The following is a 19,087-nucleotide window of genomic DNA, read 5'->3' on the forward strand; positions in this document are numbered from 1 at the left end:
ATGGATCCCCTCGATTCCAGCATTCGAGAGCAATATTTCGGTGACGAGCACGGGCTCTCCCCGAGTCGAATGACCCCAGGTTCCGCTGGGAATCTGGGTCATGGGCTCTACCCCTATGCCCATGCGCCTGCTCTAGACGCCCACAGTCTTATCTTGTCGGCTAACAACGCCGGGTCGGGTTCGTTCACACAGTCTACGGGTGGATATGCGGCACCAACTACTCAGGTCCTGGCATATACCGCTCATCATGCTCCAGACGCGTTTAATGCGTTTCCGGGCTCGTTTGTGCACACACCCATGTCCGGATCTCAGCACTACTCGACCGCGCCCTACCAGTTCGACGGCTCGGCGCCAACGACATCGGCGCCAAGTGACCATGGTAGTATGCCGCCTGCGGCAGAACACGGCCATGGAGCCTTTGCTCATTCGGAGAGTAACATTCAGACTTCCCCATCGCTGTCGGATCACCACCCCGGCTCGGTGCCTAGCGATGGCTGCGCCGTGGAAATACCGCGCAACCAAGTCTCAGACCACGCCTGTCCCAGCTGCGAGCAGGCATTCATCAACGACGCGGAGCTGAAAGCCCACAAGAAACTGTGTAGCGCGAACTTCCCCTGCCTCTTCCAGTTCGTCGGATGCACAGTGACATTCCCCCATACCAACGAATGGAAGCGACACGTCAAAACCATACACTTCGCCACGAAGCTCTGGGTCTGCACCCAGGGCACTTGTTCGGAAGACCGAGAAGAGCCTCCCTTTCCACGCTCTAAGATATGGGACGAGATCCAAAGAAATTTGCCCAAGAACGGCAAGCGATTCACCCGCCCGGACTCGTACCAAGACCACGTGAAAGCCAAACACTACGACCTGCTGTCCGGCGAGTTGGGCCGCCGGCTGCGACCGGATAACCTGTCGAAACAGCAGGTGCGCGACCTCATGTCCAGGGAGCCGACAAAGAACGCCGTGGGCCCGCTGGTGCCTGACAAGATGCACTGCTACGCGCCCGACTGCGCCGAGTCCTTTTACTCCTCGAGCTCGGGCCAGGGCGGCATGACGGACCACTGCGACGACTTCCTCAACCACATGACGGCCGTCCACCTCCGCGACAGCGCTCCCGAGCCTGACCAGCACGCCCCCAGGGGCCAGTGGTTCTTTGACTGGGGCTTTGACGCCGGATTCCTGAAGAAGGAGCCTGGCGACAAAATCGTTATGAGCCAGCCGTACGGCAAGTCCAACAACAAGTCCAGGGCGGGTGGTGGTGGTTCCCGGGCGTCCCCGCCGAGCCGAGGGGGTCCGTCGAGGCGTAGGGGCTGACTTCCCCTGGAACGATCGTCGAGCTTGTCGAGATCAGGGTTTAAACAAAAAAGGCGGCTCATAAAACGGGTGTTTCCGTTTGGGGGGGGGGGGGGGAGGTTTCTGCGCCCACGATGGGATTGTTGGTCATTATATTGGGAAAGGTGTCAGGGCAAGGCACGGGACATGGAGGCGTCCAGGTCAGGAGAGGGCTTTGCTATCGGCAATAGTATTCTATACTAATAAGAAAGGCCACCTTACAATACATGACGCCAGCGAGCGGTGCATAATATAACGCCACTATCCCCTTCCTTGCCCATAGGGGCCCCAAGTCCTTCCGAGTCTGCAAACATTCCTGTCTGCACCTCGGCAGCACGAAACTGTACTCGGTGCTCGCAAACTCCTTCCCAAAGCACGCAACCTCGCAACGTCATTTCGCGCTCTTCAGAGGGAGACGAGTTCTGCTCACAATATGCGAGGCCAACAAATACGGCAGAGCCTAGGTCTAAGGGTTCGAAAGACAGACCACATGATGCAAGACATGGCTTCTTCAAGCCATAGCTCCCTTGCCGAGCTCAGGAATTTAAAAGTGGGAAAGGGGATAAAACCGAAGAAAAAGGAAAAACGTCAAGAAAATATAAACAACTTCAACAAAACCACGATCAATAATCAAGACAAGCCCGCAGTCAGACTGGTGACTGCGGCTCGCAACAAGCCTGGCCGGTTCCCAAAACCATGATACAAAATGGGGGGAGAGCTGTCCAGGGTCAAAAGAAAAGAGAAGAGAGAGAGAGAGTCGTGAAGTGGGACTAAGGAGCTCCGGCAGCACCGAGTCTTGCCGCCTGGTTGCGCTTCGCTCTGCGTTGCTGCCTCTGTCGACACTCCATGGCGTAGCCGGGCTCCATGGCCTTTCGCTGCTCAATGTACGCCTCGTATGCCTGCTGTTCGCGCGCGTTCGGCATCTGAGGCTTTGGCACAGGAACTGGACGACCAGCGGGGACTCGTGGGAAAGCCGGAGCCGGGGTATATGCAGCCGGCTGAGGAGCCACCGGCAGAGGTGGATATTGGAGCCGAGAAGGAAGCGAGCGGTACGCCGGAGCCGTACCGGAACACGCACTCGTGCCCGCGCTGGGGCGAGCAAAGATGCTGGCTCCAGTGTATAAGCTGGGTAGAACGTGCGGCACCTCGACAAGCTGAGTGGGATCGGGCGGGTAAGCCGCGACATCGACGGCCGGGACAAACGGATAGGGCAGGCCAGGGGCGGGTTGAAGAGGAACCAGGTTGCGAACGTCCGGCGCTCTAGTCAAGTTGAGCGCCTGGATTGGCCCAATTCTGTCGTAGTGACGAATAAACGGATCTGGGGTGGAATCTGGTTTGGTCTCATCAAGATCGGCTTCACCCCAGCCCGTTGACTCGCTTGCGTCGTGATGTTGAGAATCACGCAGTCTGAGATATATAGGATCCTGAAAGAGCCCCTCATTGTCGCGCCGGGGTGAACGTCGCAGACTGTGCTTGAAAGAGAGAAACTCTCTTGCTTTAGGGTTCAGCGAGTTATTTCTGGCACTTGAAGTCGTGCTGGTGGTCGAGTCACTGGAAAACTCCGTCTCATGCATGTTACTTCTGACACGTCCGTAGGGAACCGTAAAGTCGGACACAGTGAACTCTCTTCGTGCGACGGGCACCACATCGTGACTACTGGCGTCATGTTGGGCGAGTCCAGATGGGCCATGGGCAAAGGTGTCGTGTCCGTGACCAGAATTGGGGCTACTGCCCCTCAAGACTTGTGCCTGCACAACGCTGGGCCTAGCTGGTTTCTTGAGCTTGTCGAGCATCCGTTGGAAAGCTTCATTTTTGGCGTCAAGATTGGCGCGTGATTCCTCTTCGTAGGTTGTAAGACGGGCACCTGTAACCACTTCGCGGACAGCGGGCGTTTCAGCGGTGATACGCCCGAAGTGGTGCTGAGAGATGGCTCCAGTCTCATAGACGTTGCTGTGACGGAACGATTCCAGGTTCCGGGTTGAGGGCGACGCATGCAAGCCGTTGCGAGTCTCAGGGCGACTACGGTGGCCCAAGGGATCGCTGCGATGGAAAGTCTGAAGATTGCCATCGCCATAAACTCCATGATCAGTGTAGCCTCCTTTGTGGGCCAAGTTGACGCCAGCTCGGCTGCCTCCGGTGTAGGCTTGCCGAGCATGAGTGGAGATTATGGTCACAGGCCCGTGCTGCATGTGTGCAGAGGTGTCAGAGACGTCGCCGCCGAGGTGCTTTGCCGGGCCATTTTCGTGATGATCTGAGACGTCGAGCAAGAACATGTCGGGTCCCTTGGACCAACCTTCAAGTTTACGTTGCCCCAGCACGCGAAATAGGCCAGAGGCCTCTGCCCCAACTGTTGGCTTTCCTGCAGCGTGTTTAGGGGTAGTCCCCTGAGGTGTGGCGTTGGCCGGCGGAAGGGGATAGAACATTTGTTCGATCGCGGATACCTTGCGCTTGTTGGTATCATCCGGCTCGACGGCGTACGAGTTTCCCGAGGAAGACGACGGCCATCCTCGGGGCCGCGAAAGCGCATCGTCGGACGCATGAATGCGAGACTCGTCCATGCTGAGGTTGGCGGAGGATGACGAGCCGCTTTCAATGCCGCGATCTCGCCAGTTCGGGTTCTTCAACGCCTCCGTGAGCTTGGAGTTGGTGCGCTGGCTGTCTGGTGCGTGCATTTTGGTCCCGGAGGTGGGCGAGCCGCCAGCTCGGGGCGTCTTGTTGACCAAAGAGCCCTGCACCGCGAGGCTCCTGGATCGACGCGCCGGCTTGTTGTAGCTGGTGCCACCTTGCTGGGCCAGACCGCTGGGTGCAAGACTAAGTCAGCCATGTCTGTAGGCAGCCTCGACTGCGAGGCACACTCACGGAGACATGTTGAGGCGATTTGGTTTGGACTGGACGGAGTGGGAAGATATGAGCTTGGGGAGCTCTACGTAGACTGTCATGAGGGGTTAGTGCTTTCCGAAGAAGGGGGGAAACTAATATCTTGTCGAGACCTGAGCGACGCGGTGGTGTAGATACAACCTGGGATGGCAGCCCAAACACCACCTGGAAGAGCGGACGAGAATCGTTCGCCCGAGGAGTGCCTTTTTCGGACTGGCAGACGGTGATTAGAGTCTTGCGACAGGAAGGGTAAATAGGGAGACTAGAAGATGTCAAGAAGCTGGAGTTTGTGAATTCACAGGCTGGTCGGGATCGGAATCAAGATTCGCGTGAGATGATGAGAGAACGAGGTTCGGGCCAAGTCCAGCTACCAGGAGGGCTCGCTGAATAGCATAAACAAAGCGTAGTTGGCTAGTCGCGTCATGAAGCCTGTAAACACGGACGCGGGTGTATTTGAGTTGAACGGTCTGGCTCGTGCAGACTACGCTTGCAGGTTGCCCGGGGTGTTGTCGCGCCTCGTTCAGTCGCCCTAGAGGAAGCCACAGGGCCGGGCCTGCGTCCTGAACAAGATGACGGGCCCTGAAGGGTGCTCGCTGTGGAAACGCTTGTAGGCAGGGCGGCCCTAAGGCAAGGCGGCGGCGGTGCTCGAGGCTGTTCAAGGTTTGCTGGGCTATAAGCTTGGAAATCCAAAAAAGGGGCAACGCTGAAGCCGTGCCGTGCCGTGCGTGGGGTGTTTTGTGGTGGGAAAAGCGTCGTCTATCTTGCCTGGGCAAAGCACAATAGGAAGGGGACAAGTTTGGACCTGGCAGCAGCCAGCTAGCTGGAGCAAAGCAGCTAGAAGCTGGAGAGGGAGGCAGGTGCGGTCAGAGGTGGACAGGAGCGGGCAGGCGCGCGGGAACGGCCAGTGTTGTTGGGCAGGTGCCATGGCCACGGCGAAGCGAAGCCGAGTGCGGCGGCGCAGGCCGGCCTCTTTCTTCTTCCCGTGGCAGTCGAGCAAATGTCAGGCCTGCACGCACGCACGCACGCATGCATTCGACATCCCAAACGAACCTCAAGCACGTCGAGGGACCGGCCGTACCGTGGCGCAAGACCTGCTGTGATATTGGGTAGAGCGACAAGCTGACCAATTCGCCATCCAAGTAGATACCAACACTCAAAACGCAAATAACATTCCCACCAAAAAGTCGCTGCGATCACGCCTGAACACTTTGTCCTCCCATGTACGCGGTGAAGGCTTTCTGTCTGCACATTAGCATCGACGAGAGCCCATCGATGATGAAACACAACGTACCGCATTCCTGGTCTGGATGAAGATGGTGCCGGGACCGGTAAACTTGCACACGAGTCCCTCGCCCGAGGCAAAATTTGATATTATCCCGCCCGAAGCAACGCGCTCGAGCACATACTTTGTGTTCCACGCCACGAGGTGGCCGTTGTCGACAATGTATTTTTCCCCATCGATGAGCTGTACGTAGTCACATAGGTTAGCTAGCTAGCGGTGGACTGGACCGGCCGACCTGCACGGTGGCAAGCAGCGACACTCACGTCTTTCCTGATGATGGCGCCGAAACTGGTCAACCACATGATGCCCGTACCGCTCATTTTGTAGACAAACAGACCCTCGCCGCTGAACATGGCCTTGCCGAGGCCTTGGCGCTTGTGGTCTTTGATGACGCCCTGCGTGGAGGCGAGGTACGCATCGTGACCGACAGACCAGCTCTCGTTGCCCGAGAGTCTGATGCTGGTGATGTCGCCAAGCATGGGAGGCGCGAGGAGCAATTCTCCGGGGCCAATGTAGTTGGACGTATTGAGGTCGGCGCCGGCAATCATTTTCTTGACGCTGAACTTGACCGTGCCACGCAGGGTCATGGTCGGCGACATGGCAATCATGGCGCCTGGAGAGTCCATCAGCGGCGCAACCGCCTGCCCGGTAGTGTTGGGCACTTACCTGGCTTGGCATCAAACGGACAGCCCATGGCGAGCTGAATGGTCAAGATGGTATTCGTGTCCCGGTGGCTGATGCGGTAGCTGCCTCCATTGAACGTGCCCACGTCGTCGTCGACGACTGCGCCAGCCCCGACAAAGTGTCCGGCCGGTGGGGCCCCCGCGACGAGGTTGACCGGGTTGCTTGTGTCCAGGTGCTGCTCGTGATGGCCCTGCTTCTCGGGCGGATAGGGAGCCTCAGCGTCGGGGAAAGCTGGGGGCGCATCGTACTGTGGCGGCTGCTTCACGTCTGGGGTCGCGGCCGGACGGACAGGAATAGTCGTCTGCTGCTGCGGATGGTACTGTTGCTGCTGAGGTACCTGTTGCGGCGGCGGCTGGCCTTGGTGCGCCGGAGGAGTGGCAGGAGGCGGCGCGTAGTGTTGCTGGGGCGTCGGCTGGTGAGGCTGGGGAGAGGGCGTCGGCTGCCCGGCAGGAGGAGGCGGGGGGTAGTTGACGGCATGGCCAGGCGACGGCTGAGGCGGGGGAGGATAGCTCTGCGTATGATGGTGTCCCGGAGACACGGAAGGAGGAGCGGCATACTGCTGTTGCGCAGCGGGCGGGGAGACCGGAGGAGAGGCGTACTGATATTGATGGGCAGGAGGGGACGAGGTGGGAGGCGGCGCGTACTGGTGATGCTGTTGCTGTTGCTGCGGAGGTGGCGGCGGGTAGTGCTGCTGCTGTGGATGCTGCTGAGCACCTGTAAGTGGAGGGCATCAGCAATCGTCGGCGGCGGATGCTTGTCTCTGACGATCTTCAGCAGATGGGGGAAGGAGACGGAGATAGGGTCAGGGAGAGTTGTCGCTACGGACCTCCGTTGCCGGCACCTGGAGGAGCTGTGGGGTGGAGAGTCAGCCCTACGTCGACATTGAGGGGACTGGACGAAGCACCGGGTGCACCTACGCGGGTAATACTGCGGCTGCTGGGCCGACATAATTTCGGAGCTGTCGAAGCGGCGAAAGTCGAGGCAAGGTATCGGGCGTGGTTAGGATGCAAAAAACGAAGAGCAGGTGATGGAAGCTGCTGCCTCCCGAGGCGAAGGCACCCCCGGTCGAGATCGTGGACGAGGCCAAAGGACCCCGCAGTTGACCGAATACGTACGTAGAGACAGAGGAACGGGCGAGGTGAGCACGCGCGGCGGCAGACAGATCAGGCTGGGCGCGATTTATTTTAGCTAGCCCGAGACCAGACAAGGAGACGACGATGGACGAAGCGGACGTTGTGAGCAGAAATGAAACACGCTCCCTTGGGACGAGCTGAGGCTGTCCATGATCGTGGGAGCTATCAATTTCCCCCTCGCCTGTGATTAGCTGAGGCGGCGAGCTCCCAGCCCAGCCAAGCAGGCAGGCACTGCCGCCGATGCTAGGTAGGCACCCCACCCGCTGTACTCCGTACTAAGGTACCTTACGCTGGGGGCGCGGGAACGGAACCTTACCTGTGGGGCAGCTCCATTGATTGGCGGCCCCATCGCCTCGCTACGCGCTCCTGTGGGACCTGCCCGTCCCCTGATCGACCGACGGGCGCTTAAAACCTCCACTGTCTGTCTACTAACCTGGGGAGCCGCCTTCGGACTGCACCTTGGCCCTGCTTCGAGATGCAAGCCGAGCGTCACACCATATCGGCCCCGAGGTATGCATCGCTGCTACTACTATTACCAGCAATTTTCTACGGTCTCGCCCAATTGTTTCCAGCGGCGAAGCGCCGACATGACACCCCGCGGCCAAAATTCGAACCCACACTGGCCGGTGGTCGTCTGTATCGGCTGCGCGGTGCCTGGCACCGGCAGAGCCGCTCATAGGGGAGAGGCGCCTGCGTTGCCTCCGAGTGCGCCACAACACCCAAGGTTCTTCTAGAAATCAGTCTGTCGACTCACTTTTTGAGCCTCTGCTCCGCCCCCAATTTGCGAAGCGCCCTCGGGGAGATTGCAGCGCCAGAGAGAAGCAAGACGAACAGGGAAAAGGAAACTAATAGACGGTCTCGACGTGCAGGACGCCGACGTTCTTCTACTTCTAGTGGCAGACCAGCGCTCGTCGTCGCGTGGCCGCCACGCTGCCGCTAACGACCATCGACGGCGACCCGCCGCCTGCTTGACCTGTCACATCGACGAGGAGACTATTGGCGGCGTTGCTGCAGAGAGGGTGGCCGTTCTGTCGTGGCTCGACCTCCCAAGCGCTGCCTTGCCCATGATGGTTGGTGTCAGGGACAGCCTGTCCATCCATCCATGACCTTTGCAGGTACCTCGCGCGGAGCAGGCACGCACGTCACGACGACGCTTCTGTGTCGCCTGCCTCATCGGCGGCCACGGTGCCTTGGCATGGCGAGAATGCCTGAAGCGATCGCGCAGTCACCTCAGCGCGGACGAGTCCCGGCTTCGCTCACTCTTGCCTAGTAGCTCTGCTCTGGCTCATCGACTGCGTGTGTGTGCAAAGTAGGCGCCCAACAAGACGCTCACGTCGACGCCATCGACAAGACTCGAGGGGCCGAGACTTGGTCCACAGGTCGCACGGAAGTAGGGTCGCATCACGGAATCGCATTCGTTTTCTTCGCCCCCGCCCCCAGTGCGACATGAACATGGTAGTAGTAGCACGTAGTAGTACTACCACGTACAGCACCCTACAACAGCCCATGTTCGATGACGACCAACTAGCGATTGTCAAACAACAGTGTGATCCGTGGCTCTTGCTGCTACTAATGGGAGCCGAGGCGACCTCACCCCCACCGATAGTAGCGCACTTATGCATGGCTCAAATGGTTCCACGTCCGGAAGCAATAAGCCAAACGAACTCGGCAGGCGACGATTGATGGTTGATCCAGGGGTAGCCTCCGAGTCGTCCGGCATGTACCCTGATCCATGCGCATTCATCCTGTTCGACGGGTTCCGATGCGACGAGCTCTCGCGGTGCCTGCAGCGACCAGATGCGCACACCACATCGAGCCGAGGTGCAGAAGCCATCATCAGTCGACTCCAGACGCGGGAGCGGGCTCTCCCACAGCGTTCCGTGTCAGCCTTTAAGCACTTCGTAGCGAAGCTTGAGTACTTGCAATGATCCGTAGAGTCACCATCTCCTTGGCAGTTGGTGGGGCGGCGATTTGTGTGCCGTGCATGGTTGCATCTCGCGACAGACAGAGACACGAGCTCCGAGATCCCGCGCCGCATTGGACCAGTACGTACGGAGTAGGTAGTGGTAGGTAACGTATCGGCGCGGAACACACAGACGATATTCTCTTTCTCGTTTCCTTCTGCACCCATCATCGCAGGATCTCGGTCGCTCGATCACACTCCCCCATTGATGCCCCCCCCCGCCCCCCCCCCTTTCTTGCCCCTCCATCGATGAATGGCTTGGTAGGATCCCCGTTTCCGCTTGGAGTGCATGAACCGGTGCCGACTCCGGGGGCCGATTCCTTGAGAACGAAGCGGAGGAGAGTTAGGATGCGGACGGGAAGAAGCCGATGCTTAACACCGAGATCTGGGCGCGGCGGTGGCGCCGGGCTGACATGATCCACACGCCAACTCGCGCGCACTCGTACGACTCCAGGGCAAGCCACCGTCGAGGCAACAGACCGGGGGTGGCCACGGCTTTCGCTCTGCCGGTGGGCTTTCATTCATTCTTGTAGTGCTGGCTATTGTGCGGGTACAGTACTTGCAGCACTGTGCTGTACTGTACCCCGTGTGTGGGAGAACAGGCCACCCAGCCTTCCGGGGGTTGGGAGGCGGCGGCCGGGCGGTGCGATATCGTCATGTATGAGCGCCGCCGAGGCGCGCAGCGCGCAGAGCGCAGTCTGGGCCCTGCACTGTGTGGGCGCCCGGCCCATGTTTCACGAAGAGTGACAAGCGGCGCGGAGACGGGGCGCTCCAACGATCCGTGCCACAGACTCGGCGCTTCATCCGCAAGATTCTAGGGGGAGCCTACTAGGCATGCTCGAACTAGTAGTTTTAGTAGTGCTTGTGTGCATGTGTGCTTGCATGCATGCATGTAGTATGTAAGGACATGCGTGCCTGCGTACGAGCGCGTACTGCCTAAGGTACTAGTATAAAAGTACTTCTAACTAGTAGGCGCACAAGTAGTACGGAGGCAGATCTGCTAGGGCCTACAATGTCCATCTTAGTACAGGTACCTAACGAGAGCACTGCCGGCCAGCGCATCCGAACGGCCATCCACCCATTTGAAAGATGAGCAGGTATGTGCGTTAGACGGGATCGATCGACTTTTGATTGATTGAAGGCGGGTGGCGCAAAGCACGCAGCAGCAAATGCAGCACAACAGAAGCAGCGGCAGCACGCGCCCTGTCTTTCCCAACCCCAGATATGGTAGTTAGTTGCAATGTAAGATTGGGGGGGGATGGGGGTGGTGGGGGGGGCAGGGCACATCACTGATCCTCGGGTGCACCGCGTCCTCGGAAGGTGGCCCGGCGACAGGTCGGGTCACACAGGGCGGGCGGCCTAGGCATATAGGGTTTTGTGCTTGCCTCCACTGTCTGTGGCGGGCAGGCGGCGGCGGCGGCGGCGTCGCCTGTCGGAAGGGACCTAAGGACGGCGGGGGGGGGGGACCTCGAAACCCGCAACTCAGGCCACCCAGATATCTTGATAAACCGGGCATACGTAATAAAAGCCATTGTATAGTATGCACGACAGTCGATCAGTGCCTACCTACCTTATCTCCGCACTCAGGCATTGTAATAGTAGTAGTACATGCAAGCAGTTTGTCCTTCCCGACCTCTTTCTTCCATGAGTGCTACGCATACGTACCTAGTAGTGGCAGGTAATTGCCGACCACCAACAGGGGAGCGCCAGCCAACCCCTGCCCCCAAGCGAGCAGGCGAGGTAATAAAAGCAGTGTAAGCGGCGTCATCGCGCCGTGCCTGCAACAATGTCCTCGGAGAAACAGACATTCACCTATACAACCTACCTACCGAGAGCACAGTGGCAGTGCACAGCATAGAGTGACCTTGGTTATGGGCGGTGCGACGTTGCGCGTCTGACGTTTCCGGCCAAGTGAACTTTAAATCGGGGCGCGAGTATAACTAATTGTACGCCCGCGCATTCCCGTCAACCAACCGGTGGTGGTGTCCCCAAGGAGAGAGAGAGATAGAGAGAAAGGAGAGGCATCCATCGTGTGTGAATCGAGCCCCGCAGTCGAAGGGGGGCACGGAAAGGGTGGAGAAGGGTTGGCACTGGTTGCTGGCGTTGCTGCTACTATTTGCGTGAAGCTCACCATCGGCGCTGCTTCGTGAGTACTTTTGGATGTCCCCTTACGCCATGGTCTTACCCACCTTAGTAGTAGCAACTTGGGTAGATAAATACTTATAGTAGCTGCAATGCATCACAGCATGCTGCTTAGTACCTCTAGCCCAAGGTACTTACTTCTCTACCTGTCACTCACTCGCTGGCCCGCCAGCTCCTCCTTTCTTCCTGCGTTGATAGTACTTGGAACCGAGCTTAGTAGGTACCTTAAGTACTGAGTAAATGATTCCATTAACCAGTTCGTGGGTCCATCAACTGACAAGCGTCGGGAAAGAGTGGAGAGGGTCCATTGGGCAGATGGGGGTGACCCGCCCCCCCTCCCTCCCTCCGTCCTCCACCCCCTGCCAGCCCGCCCCCCCCCCCCGTCCCTGTCCCGTGGTGTCGGGGCGCCTCGCCCATCACCACGGGGCTGGAAGGCTGTCGAGGTTAGTACCAAGTTTAGGGGCAGGGGGGGGGGGGGGGTCCAGGGAGCTTGCACCACTCGGCGGCTCTGGCGGGCTGGCTGGGTGAATGGCTGGTGAGTTTGCCTCGACTGACGGGCGCGGCATGCGGCCATGGCGCTGTCGTCGGTCAATCTCGCGGCGCCCACGGCCGCGACCGCTGCGCAGGGGAAGTGTATATGTAGGGCGGGCAGGACAGACGAGGAGCAGGAGAGGTCAGAGACAGGAGGAGAGAGGGAGTCTCGCTGAGGGGGGAAGGAAAGGGGCGTGTGGCAGTTGGCGATCGGTTGAGGGGTGCTGTCCTTTTCTCTCTCAACGGCTTGATGTTCGACACACGAATCAAGAGCCGATGCACTCGGGAGACAAAACGGCTGTTGGTGTGAGGTCGCTGTGCTGTTATAGATGTAGTGTGTGTGTGTGTGTGTGTGTGTGTGTGTGTGTGTGTGTGTGTGTGTGGTCGAGACCAATCTTGAACAGCGAGGGCCGTTGCATGCATGCCAGTAGTAGCTTGGTTGCTTGGGTGGGTTCGTTGTTCATCGGTCCCTGGGCAAGATGCATTATTTCAAATCAAATCGGCCACTGCGCAGCATCGGTGGCGCCGCCGCAAGAGAGGCGGGCACGCTGCTATTACACCTAACTTACGTCCCAGGTTGTGTAGCGTAGTTAGCGTGTGGTTTCAACCACGTCCAATATACGGTGTCTTAGTATATGTCCTTGATTCGGACGGGGCAAAGCCGTTCGTTGCGCTCCTCGCAGACGACGGACGGGGTGCTCATCAAGTCAGCAGTACAGTAGCAGTGCCCGTACCAAGCGCCTTGAAATTTTTTTTTTTTTTGCGGGTGTCGATTTTGAACCACTCACGCAGCAGAGGGTGTGGTGTGGTGGTGTGCGGTTGCTCATGGTGGATAACCACGCTGTTGGGACTCGTCTGTCTGTCGAGTACCGCCAACGCGGACGCGGGTCGTCACAAGCCGGGACGCCCGTCTGCTTGCTGTGCGTCTGTCCGCTGTTGTTGGGTTGGGCTGGGTTGGGCTGGGCTGAGCTGGCTGGGCTACTACTAAGGCCGTGCTGGGCTGAGGCAGTTGGGCGGACAGACATGATATGATGCACCTGCCACGTACCACGCAGTACCGTGTCAATTTTGTGTACATGCACCTAGGGGAGTTGTCTGAAAGATACATTCGTCTATATGGGTGAGAGGTACTTACCTAGGGTACCTAGATACCGAGGTATGTGCTCGCACCTCAGCACTGCAGGAGGTTTTGCGTCCGTTCCAATGCTGCCCGCTCATCCCGGCAGAGGCAGCGGCAGCAGCAGCAGCAGCTCCAGCACCTCCACACCAGCAGTGTGGGCATTGAGGTGAGCATCATCTCACGCTTCAAGTGCCGAGAGCGCCTCTTGGCTCTCGCTCGCGCCTCACAACGCCAAGAACACATGCCACTGACTACCTACGCATTCGATCCCTACCTTCGATTTTCACACGCCCGCACGCCCGCACGCCCGCCCGCCTGCCCGCACTGCCGGGAAGGACGAGGATGGAGGCTTCTGCAGCCTGGCACGTGCGCGCCGACGGTGTCATTGGCGGCGAGGGGGCTTGCAGCCACAGCGGCCACCCGGAGGCCCCGTCCACACACGTCGTTATTTACAGCAAATGGTCACCAGCGTTCGACAGCCAGGGAAAACAGCCACCAGACGCATGGTCCATTTGTGATAGGTGACGAGGAACCCGAACGCGCGCTAGCGGATGGTTTTTTTTTTCCCCAGTCGTTTTGCCTAAACGGCTTCGTTCGCTCGCTTCGTCATCTTCGTCTTGTAGGCACGAACCGACTTTGTAGACCGGCAGTGCATAGCGCTGCGAAGTAGATTAACAAGGTAAGCAAAGTAAGGTAACACAGGCAGTATCGCGGCGCGTCAGTTCCCCATTCGGCGGAGCGAACCAAAGAGCCTAAAGTGCTGTCCCCTTGCCGGCCAAAGAGACCAGGGGCATAGCTGCGACATCCATGGTCGATGTAGTAATAAGCAATGCCTCGTCGCCAGGAAAGGCAATTGATGAGCCCCGTTCGACCGGCCCGCCGGTGACGGAGAGCCGCGACGCGCAGAAGGGGCGGAAGTCGGACTAAAGAAAGAAAAGGAAAACGGAAAAGGCATGTCTCGCCCATCCAACGACACGCGCGGTTGAGGACGCCCTGCGGCTGAACTTTTCGCGGAGCGAGGCGGAGGATTTTGTCCTGACCAGAGGCCCTTGTTCGCCAACCACAGCGCTCTTCTTCCTATCTTGCACATCGTCATCATGATCATTGTCGTCGTCGTCGTCGTCACCAACGAGGCGTGGACGCGTGGGAAAGCCGCATGCAGCGCCAGCGCCTGTCAAATCTATGGCTGCGGCCTCATTTTTGTCAGTGCACACCAGATACTCATTCGGCGCTCGCATCGTCAGCCGCAGGAGCCTCCAACAAGGCCGTGGCTGTCGCGAGTAGCAGAAGGAGGCGTTTCTCTAGATGCCGTTTAGACGATGGGGCTTGCGACGGGCACGAAACTGGTCTGCATGTTTCTCTCGCCTCCAAACAGCAAGAAACTGCTTTCTGAGCCCCAACAAGAGGTCTCAGTGGTCTGTCGCTCCCCCGCGCCGTTCATTTCGCGAGGGAGGTCGTAGTATCTATGCCTCTCTGCGGCTCACCGAGGCCGGATATTTGTCTGGTATCCCTCGCGTCTATGCCGTCCCAAGGTGGCTAAATACCTGGCCTCTCCTGAGTGAGCACCCTGTGTTGTACAACAGCACCGTAACAGGGTACGCACACGGGGGCTACGCTACAGTGCGTGCCATACACCAGGCGGAACACACCGCGACGCTCCAGGAGACAGACCCTCGTCCCTGTGGTACAGTACCTACTGTTCCACGTACATACAACGACTCCTCTCTCACAGCTGCCGGGCGCATCGTGGGCTTGCTGTAATGACGGTGGTCCCTGCGCCGGTTGCGGCCGTTCAGCCGACAGCCATTGCCATTGCATCCGGGCATCGTGACATGACCACCACCACCACCACCACCACCACCACCACCACGACACGACACGACACGACACGACACGACATGACACGACACGGCATGACATGCCGGGCCAATGCACGCACACACACAGTGTATGACCCAGATGAGATGAAATGGCCTCGGCGCTCCGAGTCGTCGGTAGCAAACCAGGAGCCCGCGTCGACCTCGATCTCAACCCTCGAGTGGCTCATGCGCCCGCACGACGAACGCTTTCCAGCCTGGGGGGGCCGCCTCACTGGCCGCTGGGCCACACGCCCCCAAGACTGTCCCGGAAGGCCAGTGCGTGAGGTGCTCTTCCACTCACCCCCCAGCTGCTGCTGCTGCTGCCGCTGCTGCCCCCGCCCCACCTACCTTAGGTATCTTTCCATCCATGGGTTCATCCTCCCACCTTTCCCCAGCAGGCCGGGCTGGGCTGGCCGAGGTACCATGGTGCAGTGGACTTAGGCAGTAGTATTACCCTTCTTGCGCCTACGGGTACCTCATCCCCGGCGGTGGGACTACCAGGCGTCCAGGTAACGCTCCCGGTCCCGTGCCGGACTGCTGGGCCACTGGGAGGCCCGCCGGCCACCGCCGCCAGAATGGAACCTTGCCCTGTCTCGCCTGTCCCCGAGCGAGAGAGCCCGGCCGCCCGCCCCGAGGCCAGAGATTGAAGGCGCTCCTGCAGGCGTGGGCCACTGGGGTCGCTAGCGCCCCCTCCTCTGGTAACCTGGAAACGCTAGCCGGACCGCTGGGAAAATGCGGCGCCCACGCCACGCACCGCCCCGTTTCCTGGCCTAGCGCCGTGTACAGTATGCCTTCATTACTGGCTGCCCGCCCGCCTCCGAGACCCTAGGCCCAGCCCTTCTGTCTCGCTTCTCCTCCTTCCCCTTCCCACTGTGCCGTGCCCGTCTTCTCGGATCGGCTCAAGGTGCGTTTCGTTCATGCACTCTTTCTTTCATCATCACCACCTCCAGCACGGCACATCACAGCACGGCACAGCACAGCACAGCACAATACCGCAGCACACCGCCCACGATACCGGGGACATCGCTCACGGCTCATCGATTGCGGTCAACAGACTCCTTCCCGTAGCAGCTGCCGCCGCTGATCTTGAAGTCACGCTCCCGATCACGGCTGCATCAGACTCGCACTAGACTGATGGGCTTCTGTCTCCTCGGGGCCCGCTGGCGGTGCTAACACGGAAGCCGGGAGAAGTCGAGGTCGAGGGCGAGTGCGACTCAACAGCCGCCGGTCACGCCCTCGATGCCAGCCTCACCATGGACGTCCCAGACTCATGGCTCTTCGAGCCTCCCATATCGGAGCCACCAGCACCACAGCCCACCATGTCGCCGTCGGCACCGAATGCCGTCCCCGTCGACGAGGTGCCTCCGCCGCCGATGACAGCGTCCGAGTTGGAATCTGCTGCGTCGAGGCCCATGACCCCGACGCCTCTCCGCGTACGCCGTCGGCGGAACCATGTCCGGCACCAGCATCCCTACCGCAACGACGGCTCCGCTCCCTTGATGGCGTCTCAACAGCCCATTGAGTCCCTCGCTCGAAAACTAAGTCAGCAAACTTTGATGGCCCGCCGAGACCAGGACCATGACTCGTCAGAGCGAATGCCCACGACATTGATGGCGGCGTCTCTCACGGAGGACAGCATGCAAGGCCACGAGCCGGCGCGCTATGACGACTCGGCCATGGAAATTGACCCCGTAGAAGCAGACGACCTTGAGCCCCTCCGGTTGCCGTTGCCTCGCAGTGTCGAGATGATGAGGCGTCGACGGATGTTGTCTCGCCGCCAGGTGCCATCCTCCGCCAGACGAGGACCGGATGTTACTGCTAAGATGCCTGAGCCTGTCGAGGCTCTTCCACTCTTGTCACGATCAATTTCGGATCTCGCCATGAAGTCGATTGAGCCAGACTCCTTGCCCCCAGTTGGGACAACTAAAGACGAGACCATCGATGCTCTCGACCCCATCGAGACTCTTCTTCCACCACGCCGGGCTGCTCGTTCTACTATCCCTGCGACAGAGGAGTTGTATTATCGGACGGAGGGCGTGAGACATCCTCACCCTTACAGCACCACGAATGCTACCGAGCCGCTCGAGCCCATTGAACCTACGCTCCCATCACGGAAACCCACCAGATCCCTCGAGGCGCTTGTCATGCGCCCACTGCCCGGCACCTGGCGAGACCATCCCCCAATCGAGGCCCTCTCGAAAGACAGCGCTACTGTACCTGAGCCTGAAGCAGACGAAGGGTTTTGTGACGGCGCGGATGAGCTGTCGTGGCTGAACGATTGCGGCTCGTCGCTCGCAGGACCGTCTAGGCTGATACAAAGCAATGGTGTTCTGCGTTTCAAGAGATCGTCAGAGGCAGCCATGCAATGCTCTGTCGTTGTGCAGAAGACGGCGCGGATGCGGAGGAGACGGCAACGGAAGCAAGAGGTCAGGTCACGGGCCTCATCCTTGATTCCCACCTCGTTCATGGACTGCCCCGACGTGCCCGTGCCCTATCTTAACCAAGGGGGGCCGGCTCTTGCAGTGGACAAGGAAAGCGCAGAGCCTCGCTTGGATTACGACGGTATTCGCTAAGCACATTACCAAAACTCTGTACAGCATCGGGACGCATCAGGCCCCAATTCTTGGTCCTTTCCTTGCGGGCGCATGGCCGGGCCTCCTTGTCTTTTCCCGTTTTTTAGCATTGTGCCTTGCACTTGAGATCACTATACCCGGCGTTTGGTATTCTGGATGGATCCGGCTTCCTTTGTCGCCGTCGTCGAGTACTTACGGCCGGACCGGACTCACAGAGGATATTCTGGCTCGAGACCGTGCCGTCGTCGTACTTGTCTTCGCACGACGGAGACTCCGGATTGGGATGGCCGCACGGCATCCGCGGGTCGGGACGTGGTCGCCCTTCCCGTTGCGGCCCTGGGCTCAAGGGGGCGGGCGGGGACTTGTCAGGGCGAGGAGAGATGACCAACTTGGACGATGCCATGACGTGTTTGGCCTAGGGAGGGCATTGTTTGTTGTATGTACGTGTACATTTAGCCACAAGACTGGCAGAGGGTGGACTCGGGCGGAACCACAAGAAGTGTTTGATTCTCAGCGCGGTGACGCAGAAGCGAGCTCCACACTTCCTCGCCGGCCTTTCCAGAAGCGGCGGCGTTTGAAGAAACCCGTGACATCCGATGAACAAGATGTCCGTTGCGAATGGTGCCAATCTGTCCCTGTTTGCATGGCTGTTCGTTGGGTCGGGCGTATCGGTGTCTGCTCCCTCCCTCCTTCATGACCCTGGAGTTGGTTGGTCGCGCTGTGGGCCGCTGGGGAGGGTCGCGCGGGGGTCGAGTCGTTGAGTCGTTGGCGACTGGGGGGCTAGCTCACCGGGGGCTTTCCGGGCAAGCCAGCGTTCGTTACACAAGCGTTCAAGTGATTTACTTCGTCGTTCGAGTTTGTTTGACGAGCTGTGGCCTGTTCCATTGTGCCGCCGCCGCCGCCGCCGCCGCCGCCGCCGCCGCCGCCGCATCGGCAGCAGCAGCAGCCCCCGTGTGGCGGTGGACGCGCGCAGCAAATCAGTCAGTCGCAAAGTGACTGCAAAGTACGAAGTATGTACGTTACTTTTGTGCCCAGTAGTTGGTTAACGGCGGGTAACGGTCGTACGAGTTGAATTTTGGCTCAGGCTTGGCCGTCTGGGCGGTCTGGGCGCACAGATACACACATACACAAGTCGAATCAGAATCGCTGATGTACATAAGAAGGGCTGGGGCGGCGGCGGCAACGGCGGCGGCGGGTGTCATGTTTGAGACGACGACGACAGACTGGTGGCTGTGGTGGTGGCGGCGGCCCTTCCTACACGTCTTTCTTCCCGACCTTGCCAGCGCAACGTCGAAGCAGACGAGTCGATGGAGAGTCATGAGACGATGGATGGCGGCGGCGGCGGCGGCGGCGGCGAGCGATAGGTCCCCAGGACTACGGAATGATGCATGGGGGCCAGGGCAGGTTCCCATGTGGCTCCCAGGGGTTATACCACGACGGTGCGACTGAACGTGGTGCGCCGTGCAGGTCGGTTATGCATGACGATGCGCATGATGAGGGTGCATCGTTCGTCCCTTTTTGTATGCGCTCGTCGTTGGCGGCCCCTGTACATAGACTGTACGTAGATTTGAAGGTGGTACGTACGGTACTA

The 19,087-nt window shown here is 59.4% G+C and overlaps 5 protein-coding genes across 5 annotated transcripts; 2 read left to right on the top strand and 3 right to left on the bottom strand.

The window, feature by feature from the left end:
* On the top strand, positions 1 to 1,314 carry JDV02_006641 (uncharacterized protein; the record flags this gene model as incomplete). Its single annotated transcript, XM_047988056.1, has 1 exon — positions 1 to 1,314. The coding sequence occupies one exon, from the start codon at positions 1 to 3 to the stop codon at positions 1,312 to 1,314; it is 1,314 nt and encodes a 437-aa protein (XP_047844047.1).
* Positions 1,315 to 2,102: 788 nt separating this feature from the next.
* JDV02_006642 (uncharacterized protein) lies at positions 2,103 to 4,271 on the bottom strand (the record flags this gene model as incomplete). Its single annotated transcript, XM_047988057.1, has 2 exons — positions 2,103 to 4,131; positions 4,192 to 4,271. The coding sequence occupies 2 exons, from the start codon at positions 4,269 to 4,271 to the stop codon at positions 2,103 to 2,105; spliced, it is 2,109 nt and encodes a 702-aa protein (XP_047844048.1).
* A 1,131-nt stretch (positions 4,272 to 5,402) lies between these two features.
* JDV02_006643 (uncharacterized protein) lies at positions 5,403 to 7,123 on the bottom strand (the record flags this gene model as incomplete). The annotated part of the gene is made up of 6 exons (XM_047988058.1): positions 5,403 to 5,447; positions 5,501 to 5,674; positions 5,755 to 6,104; positions 6,158 to 6,889; positions 7,002 to 7,025; positions 7,093 to 7,123. 6 exons carry the CDS (start codon positions 7,121 to 7,123, stop codon positions 5,403 to 5,405), a joined length of 1,356 nt encoding a protein of 451 aa, XP_047844049.1.
* A 1,810-nt stretch (positions 7,124 to 8,933) lies between these two features.
* On the bottom strand, positions 8,934 to 9,294 carry JDV02_006644 (uncharacterized protein; the record flags this gene model as incomplete). Its single annotated transcript, XM_047988059.1, has 2 exons — positions 8,934 to 9,173; positions 9,232 to 9,294. The coding sequence occupies 2 exons, from the start codon at positions 9,292 to 9,294 to the stop codon at positions 8,934 to 8,936; spliced, it is 303 nt and encodes a 100-aa protein (XP_047844050.1).
* Positions 9,295 to 15,691: 6,397 nt separating this feature from the next.
* JDV02_006645 (uncharacterized protein) lies at positions 15,692 to 18,208 on the top strand. The gene has a single exon (XM_047988060.1). It carries the CDS (start codon positions 16,177 to 16,179, stop codon positions 17,494 to 17,496), a length of 1,320 nt encoding a protein of 439 aa, XP_047844051.1. The 5' UTR covers positions 15,692 to 16,176; the 3' UTR covers positions 17,497 to 18,208.
* The last annotated feature ends 879 nt before the right edge of the window (positions 18,209 to 19,087 follow it).

The sequence above is a fragment of the Purpureocillium takamizusanense genome, chromosome 6 (assembly GCF_022605165.1).
Source record: "Purpureocillium takamizusanense chromosome 6, complete sequence".
Classification (NCBI taxonomy): Eukaryota; Fungi; Ascomycota; class Sordariomycetes; order Hypocreales; family Ophiocordycipitaceae; genus Purpureocillium; species Purpureocillium takamizusanense.